This window comes from Ictidomys tridecemlineatus, chromosome 11, assembly GCF_052094955.1.
Source record: "Ictidomys tridecemlineatus isolate mIctTri1 chromosome 11, mIctTri1.hap1, whole genome shotgun sequence".
NCBI classification, from domain to species: Eukaryota; Metazoa; Chordata; class Mammalia; order Rodentia; family Sciuridae; genus Ictidomys; species Ictidomys tridecemlineatus.
In genome coordinates this window covers 120,262,808-120,271,036 of record NC_135487.1, presented here as the reverse complement: position 1 = coordinate 120,271,036, position 8,229 = coordinate 120,262,808, and the positions used below count along the sequence as shown (strand labels likewise).

The 8,229-nt window shown below is 39.3% G+C and overlaps 1 protein-coding gene across 1 annotated transcript; it reads left to right on the top strand.

The window, feature by feature from the left end:
- The first annotated feature begins 3,143 nt into the window (after positions 1-3,143).
- On the top strand, positions 3,144-4,236 carry LOC101954411 (olfactory receptor 10J1). Its single transcript, XM_005339417.4, has one exon. It carries the CDS (start codon positions 3,144-3,146, stop codon positions 4,071-4,073), a length of 930 nt encoding a protein of 309 aa, XP_005339474.4. The 3' UTR covers positions 4,074-4,236.
- Positions 4,237-8,229: the final 3,993 nt, after the last annotated feature.

Here is an 8,229-nt window from a genome sequence, read left to right as displayed (position 1 = left end):
GAATTAACTTGGAGGAGAACTGGCAGGATCTGGTGAGGAGAGAGGTATAAAAGGAAAATTGGAATAAAATACTCTCAGGGAAAAGATAGCACCTGGAGTGGGGAAACCTGTATTGAGGAAGAAAAAAAACTGATCTCCTGAAGACCATTGTGTTTAAAATCATTTGCCTGAGGGTCCTGAGCAGGAAGTCCTGGCTCAGTCTGGATATCCAGTGCCCTCTCTGCCTTCTGAAGTTACTATTGCCTTCTGAGCTGGGATCTCCTACCTTTTTTGTTTTGTTTTGTTTTGGTACTAGGGAATTTATTGCAGGGGCACGTAACTACTGAGCCCCATCCCCAGCTCTTTTTAATTTTTTTTTCTTTTTGAAAAAAAACCTCCTTTAGTTGTTAAGGCTAGGCTTGAACTTGTATGAATCTCCCACTTCTGATTGCTACAGGACAAAAAAAAAAAGAAAGAAAAAAGCCAGAATTGACTATTAAATTAAAGGAGAAAGGAACCAACTAACGAAACAAAAGAGCTTCTAGCACAGAGCAGGGAGAGTTGTTGCATGGTTTCCTGGAATCCACAACAGTGATTCTTAGCAGGAGCTCACTTGGGCTTTGTAACCATGGTTTTCCAAGGCTCCACGGTATAAAAATAGAATACTTATTTAAAAAATAAAACCCTGCGACGAAGCCATGGCTGTTCCTACTTACAGTGAAAACTGCCTCAAGACTCCCAGAGCACAAACCCATGTCATCTGGTGAATGTGCCCCTCATGTAACAAGGTCCCCTGGCACAAGCTGTTGGCTTCCTAGTCCCAGGGTGACTTGGTAGGTGCTCAGTGAATAGCACCTAGAGAGCCTGGAAACTGATCCTCAGAGAGCCTTTCTTTAGTTCAAAAGTTCTTCTGACAACCAGAGAGAGTGTACGCAGTGAACAGAGAGCCTCCTGTATCTTTCCTTCCACCACCATCCCTTTGGAAGTGGAATGAACACATTCAGCTGACTTTTCTTCACCACCCGGGTTTGTGAATATTTGGATCCATGGGCCACCTCTCTGACCTCTACCTCTATTTTTCTGTTGACTCACAGATTCCCAGGGAGAGAAGTACGTGAGATACGGAGAAAGATGTCAGTGGTTAACAGGGGGTTCCATGTGAGGAATAAAATGCACGTATGACTTTTGTTGTGATGAAAGGGCCAAATTATATTAAGCTGGAAAGGATACTGGTGTATGTGAATATTTGTTCTTCTTTTTTTTTCTTTATTTATTACTTACCAAGATCTCCTGTTAATCCCAATAATTCATGGCTTCCCAGGATTAAAGAGTATCTCAACTGATATGGTAATAAACAATGCAACTCGGCTACATACAAGCTTTGCTCCCTTGTCTCTATTCTCGTCTTCAGACAATTCATAGTTCACAGAGAAAGTTTATAAAGCTTCATAAAGCATGTTTACAAATACTAACCACACATCAGGGTCAAACAACTTTTCCTATCAAGAAATGGTGTCTGGCGTCTAACATAAAATTTATTTTTTGCAACCCCATCTAATTTCCTCTGAAATGCTCTGCAGTGTTGAAGCACAACTGTATGCTGCTGATTCCTTGTAAATACCTTTTTTTTTTTTTTGTAGATCTTGTTTATGGAAAGTGGTGTATTTCTGAAAATAGATAGATATAATTTTGAAAGTGCAAAATAAGCTTACCTTTGAAATCTACCCAATAGTAAACCACTTTGTAATGTGATTTATTTGCCTTACTTCTGGAAAAATGCACTTTTGAAGCAACTCCATCCTATTACTGAATTTGGGTTTTTGACAACTAACCAATGATATAATTGTATGCTGGTTAGAAATAGGGTAAAGGCTACTGGAAAAGTTGCACTATCTTTTCCAATTATGTTAATAATGGTATGCTTTCCTTTGGTTACAATGTTATAATTCCAATGTTAAAAATGTAACCCAATTATTTCATCGTTTGTGGCTGTCATAGGCATAGCATCAGGAAAAATGAGACAGAGGTTAAAACCAATTTAGCCTTCTGTTCTTTGAAAAAAAGAAATTCACTGTGATGCTCCAGCATTTTTGCTTCATGGTGGGTAGTTTGTGTGATGGAGCAATGATGTGTAATGTTTGTGTCCTACGTTGTAGTGGCCACTCTGTGGCCATAAGGATTGGAAATACACAGCCCCTGTCTAGCTGTACTGGGGAAAATTTTGTATTTACACTGTAGTTTTTGTGGAGTGGGAGGAACAATCACAAGGGGTAAAGAGACATGAGTTCTCATCTTGGTTTAGTTCTTTGACACCAATGTGTCCAAGGGCGATTCCCTCAGCAGAGATGACTTCAGTTCCTGTGTAAATTAATCCTTGTCTTCCTTGTTTATCAACATTTGGGTGTTAACAGAATTAAATAATGTACATGAATATGTTTTATAACTGTGAAGATACTGTCAGGTGCTTATAATGCTAAAAAGTCAGAAGACAGTTCTATGCTACCTGAATGTGCACAGACATGTAGATCTGAGAGAGAGGAGATGGGTAAGGAGAAAAAAAAAATTAAAGAACACTTGGCTTTGAAAACTGAGTGGTATCTAGGGAAGAGGAATGTAGGACAGAGTTGAGAAGAGCAGTCAAAAGATTGGAATGCAAAAGCAGTTTCTCTTGTCAGAGTAGAAAAAGCTCTACCCAAACCCTAGAAATTCAAGAATTAGCGTGTTCCTACGGAATTGAGGATGCCACCTGTGAACTTGAATGTATTCCACCTTTAAGTTCAAATATAGGTATACTTAACAGCATAAAGTTCTTCTTATCAACCATTCCATGATGGTACCATCACTACATCCACGTAAAGACGAGGAAACTGGTCTTAGAGATGCTCAGTCTTTGCCCAAGATAAGCTAGCGCATGAGAGAAGAAGGAAAGGAGTTTATCACAGTTGCCTCAAGGGCCATGTACTTTTGTCTTACTGAGAAAAAAAAAAAGATAACAAGTCTCCAGTCTTCACTCCCCAAAGAAATAAGTAAGAATGTGAATATAAATAAGCAGAAACCCGTGTTGAATTAACCACGGAGTTTACCCAGCCTACTATTTGACATAGATCACCACCCAGATCTTTATATTCTTTTTTTTTTCTTTTTTAGATACCATACAGGACTCAATGAAGAGAGAGAATCACACTTTGGTGAGTGAGTTTATTTTTCAAGGTTTCTCCAGCTTCCGTGAACACCAGCTCTCACTCTTTGTCCTATTCCTTGCACTGTACATATTAACCCTGGCAGGCAATATCATCATCGTGACCATAATCAGCCTGGATCGTCATCTCCACACCCCCATGTACTTCTTCCTCAGTATGCTCTCGGCTTCGGAGTCAGCGTACACACTTGTCATTATACCAAAGATGCTCTGTGACCTCACAGGTGCCCGTCAGCCCATCTCCCTGGCTGGCTGTGCCACCCAAATGTTCTTTTTCGCCACTTTGGCCATTAACAACTGCTTCCTGCTCACGGCCATGGGGTATGACCGCTATGTGGCCATCTGCAACCCCCTGAGATACACAATTATCATGAGCAAGAGGGTGTGCTTCCAGCTGGTGGGGGGGGCCTGCAGCATTGGCCTCGTTGTAGCAGTGACACAGGTGTCAGCTGTGTTCCGACTGCCCTTCTGTGCCACCAAGGTGGCCCACTTCTTCTGTGACATCCGGCCCGTGATGAAGCTCTCCTGCATCGACATCACTGTCAACGAGATCCTGACTTTCGTCATCAGTGTGCTGGTGATCCTGATTCCTATGGGCTTGGTTTTCATTTCCTACATCCTCATCATCTCCGCCATCCTCAAGATTGCCTCTGCGGAGGGCCGGAAGAAGGCCTTCGCCACCTGTGCTTCTCACATCACCGTGGTCATCGTCCACTACAGCTGTGCCTCCATCGCCTACCTCAAGCCCAAGTCGGAGAACACCAGGGATGAGGACCAGCTGATCTCTGTGACCTACACGGTCATCACGCCCCTCCTGAACCCCGTGGTCTACACCCTGAGGAACAAAGAGGTCAAGGATGCTCTGTGCAGGGCTATCGGCCGAACACTCTCCTGACAGGATGGATCCATTTCAAATAGCGTCTTGCGAGATTCTCTGGACAGGAAAGGTGGAGCAGTGCCCAGTCACTAGAGTTAAGATTCTGAAGCAGTGGTTTGTTGAGAGGAAGAGAAAACAAAGGCATTAGAAATTCAGACACTTGAGAACAAAGGCAGCTCTCCAAAGCCCAAACAAACCTGCAGCTCACATGCACAAGGATAGAGAGCTCACTGGCACTGGAGAGTGGATGGCTGCCTGGACAGCCAGGGACTGAATGAAATCAGGGCTGCAGATAGAATTAATGAGGGGAGACTGATCTCGGGCAGGGGCAAAGTTTTAAGTATACAACACTTTTTTGGAGGGAGGGGAGACCTGCAGGTTTAAAAGCTCACTAAAGTCATTTTGTTTTTTTTCACGGACAATTCTAGGTCTTTTGCATCATAGGTGTCATAAATCAAGTGGATTACGGGGACAAGCATCTATAAAATTCAGCAGCATAAAGTTTGGATCTTTTTCCTATAAGTTCCAGGTTGGCCAAATAGGAAGATAGGTATCTGTGTTTTCAGGATCACATAAAAGACATATTTTTAGAATGTGATTAAAACCGCCTTGGCAATCTGGTTAAAGAGGTAGCAACAGCGATGGTATCTTCATTTATATTGTGAGAATGTGCACATATTGTTGGTGATGCTCTATGTAAGGAATTATTTCTGGGGGAGGAGAGAGCACAGACCAGTTTTAGATCGTTGGGCCTTCAGAGATCCTGGAAGAATGAAAAGAATCTATTGGTGAACACAAGTCGTGCATATAATTATAGTGAGTATCTCACATAATATATACTTTTATTGTTACCGGCAATTGAATCCGGGGGCACTTAAACACTGAGCCACATTCCCAGTCCTTTTTAAATTCTATTTAGAGATGGGGTCTCACTGATTTGCTTCTGGCCTTGCTACATTGCTGAATCTGGCTTTGAATTCTCCATCTTCCTGCCTTGGCTGGCTGAGCCACTGGGATTACAGGTGCATGACACTGCACCTGGCTCACCTGGATGACAGTGTGAAATGAGCAGTGAATGGTACCTTGGAGTCAGCTGAAGGGACTATTCCGCCCACTTGTATCAGGTGATGTGTTTTCACAGGACAGATCCTCCTTTATGTTAATTTCAAAAGCTAATATTACATCTAAATATTTAAATTTTTCAAATAACCCACTAAGGTTTATTCTTACAATAGATTCAATTACATATTTGAGGGAGTTTCTGGTGAAATCTAAGAAAACCCCAAATAGGAGTCACCCTATACTTTCCAATGGTTGCTTTTACTTTCACTCAATAAATAAATAAATACATTTTATTTTTATTTTTCGGTAGCCTTAAAAATGCTGCCCTATACCTTCAACCTTCTGGATAATAAGTCTAGGTCTGCAAACATTGCTACTTAATGTGTCAGGTAGCAATTTTTAGTTAGCAGAAGTGAGTGGAAATAACATAAACACTGCAATAAAAAGATTCAATTTTGGACTCTACTTCTTATTCACCATATATATTTAAACGAATCTTTAAATTTTTCTGAGCCTCAGTTTCTTTATCTGTGAAACCTATATCCAGAGTTTCTTGTCAAACACAAAAGTCCTTTGGAAATGAGGAAAAAAAAAAAGGATAAATATCCTTTATTCTTGTTACAGTGAGAAAATAGCTATATTCCCCATAAACTCATCGTCCCTTATCTGCAAAATGGGGTTACCAATCCCGGCTCTGTTCTCCCCGCTGAACTGTGGTATGAATCAACTCCACTACAATAAACACAGCAGGCACAGCTGTGGGAACTGCAGGAAGTATTCAGAACGACGATGTATTATTACTGCTATCATCGTTAGTATTAGCTATCATAATCCACACACTCTTATCTCCCCGAATTTTTCTAGCCATTTTATATTATTTTACCGATCTCTTTTAACTCTTACCTTCCTCCCATGTACTCTTCAGTCCTAATTGCTATTCCATTCTGTCATTATGTCTGTGGATCATATGTTTTTGGTCTCTCACAAAAGAATATTGATTTCCAAAACCTTTAATTTCTGTTTTGTTAGCAATCCCAGTAGTTAATGTCCGATTTCCTGCTCCACATCAAGCATTTTCCCCTTTGTACTTCAGCGAATTTCGAACTCTTTACCATGACTCATGGCCCCTAGTACAAAATGCACGTTATAGCAACCAGATACATACATATACATCTGTGTCTGTGCACACACCTACAAACCAAAGCACAACAGTCACAGGGCAGGAGTTAATCTTAACTTGTGCAGTACATTCTCATGTTTTTCACTCAAGTCTGTTCTGTTTTCTTCTATCTCATTTTATTTAAAAGTTTTTGCCTTTGTTTTTGTTTTCTATGAATAGAGACATGTCTACTATACATTTTGACTAATCACTCAATGGTTGGGAGTTAAAAATCTGTTTTTAACTGAAGTCAATGCCGAAGCCCGGTATCAAACGACTTTATTTCTGGGATACTACAATAAAATCTAAAATGTTATTTTAGAAAATTGGAGTTTTATTTTTAAACTCATCATGCTGAAACAGTGGACGTTTTAGAAGAGGGACATTTAGACATTATTTTCAGCTTCTAAATCATTCTAGCCATCACTAAAACACACGTTTGCATTGTTAGGTAGATAATCATTTTTCAACTGAGAAATGGAGCTTGGTGGAGAAACAAAATATCTTGGGGGAAATATTTTATTATTCCTCAGCATTTTCTTCTTTGCTTCATATTCTTTATTATATGTAGATTAAAAAGAATTCACACTGGATATTGTCCTATATGATTTGGGAAGTAAAATTAAAATCAGATTGTAAATTCAGCTATAAAAGTTGTGAGGGTTCATTGCTTAAATGAAATTAAGAAATCAAAATAACACAGTACTTGAAAAAAATTTTAATTTCTAAATGATTTACAGAGATTTTTTCCCCAAACCTATCCAATAGCCAACATATTCTTATTATTTAATATTAATATGAAATATTAATTTATTTACTATTTAACTACTTAAAATTCTTAAATTTGTCCAAAAAGTTAACACATCTAACAATTATATTAAATTATTCTTGAACTTTACTCTTACACTAGTAAATACAATGCGTAGTTAAATTGATAAAATTTCAACATACAAAGACAAAGGTAATTGAGTCACAGATAGAATAACTAATTGCATTTGAAAATGTATATTCAAGTATTATTGTAAATCCAAATAATTTGTTTATTAATGTTGTTAGATTGATTAGGGCCAATAACTATTTTAAAAGATGAGAGGAATAAAAGGGTATTAGTTAAACTCCCAATAACACTTAGAGCTCTCAATCAGAGAACGCAGAATTTTCCCCTATGGAACTTGGCATTTTGAGAGAAAAGACTTACAGATCTGGACAGTTCGGTGCCCTATTTTGGGAAAAAAATCAAGCTTATCCAAATAAAACTAGCTTTATCATATTACCAAGATTTATCACTCTAGTAAAAAAAAGCCCACACTCTACACCCCAGCCACACAAGTGTGTGTGTGCGCGCACACACACACACACACACACACACACACACACACACAGCTTCTAAAGAACTTGTTAGAGAGTCACACTTAGCTATGATTCAAGTTACAGGGATCACCAAAAATTTGAAGTCACTAACATAAAAAGAAATATCAATATAATAAAAAATAACAAAGGAAAAAGAAACACAGAAGAATCAGATAGAGTGCAGGGTGTATATTAAAGTGTCAAAAGATACACATTTCATATTTTCAGAAGGATGTCAAGATAATATCAGTGAAATAAAAGTGGAGTGCTATATAAAAGCCAAGTTCTGAGAAGTGGGAAGATATTTTACAAATTAAAAATGCATTAGCAGAGACAGAGGGAGGTGAAGGTGGAAGATTCAATAGCGCCAGAACCTGTCTCTCCATCTAAACAACGGAATCTGCCTGATGTGATCTCTCTGGAACCCTAGAGTTGGTATTGATTCCCATCAATATCAACTCTCAGCACACTAGGCGCTAGCCATTCCTCTCTGCCAGCCACCGGAAGACAGCTACGCATATGTTCCTGGGAGAAATTGCATACAGCTTTCAGAAGCCGGGGTGACCCTGCCCTCCAAATACGAAGGTTCTGTGCTCTGATGGC

Bases quoted from the DNA above. Each gene is read 5' to 3' on its own strand.
- LOC101954411 (XM_005339417.4), top strand. From the start codon at position 3,144: ATGAAGAGAGAGAATCACACTTTGGTGAGTGAGTTTATTTTTCAAGGT.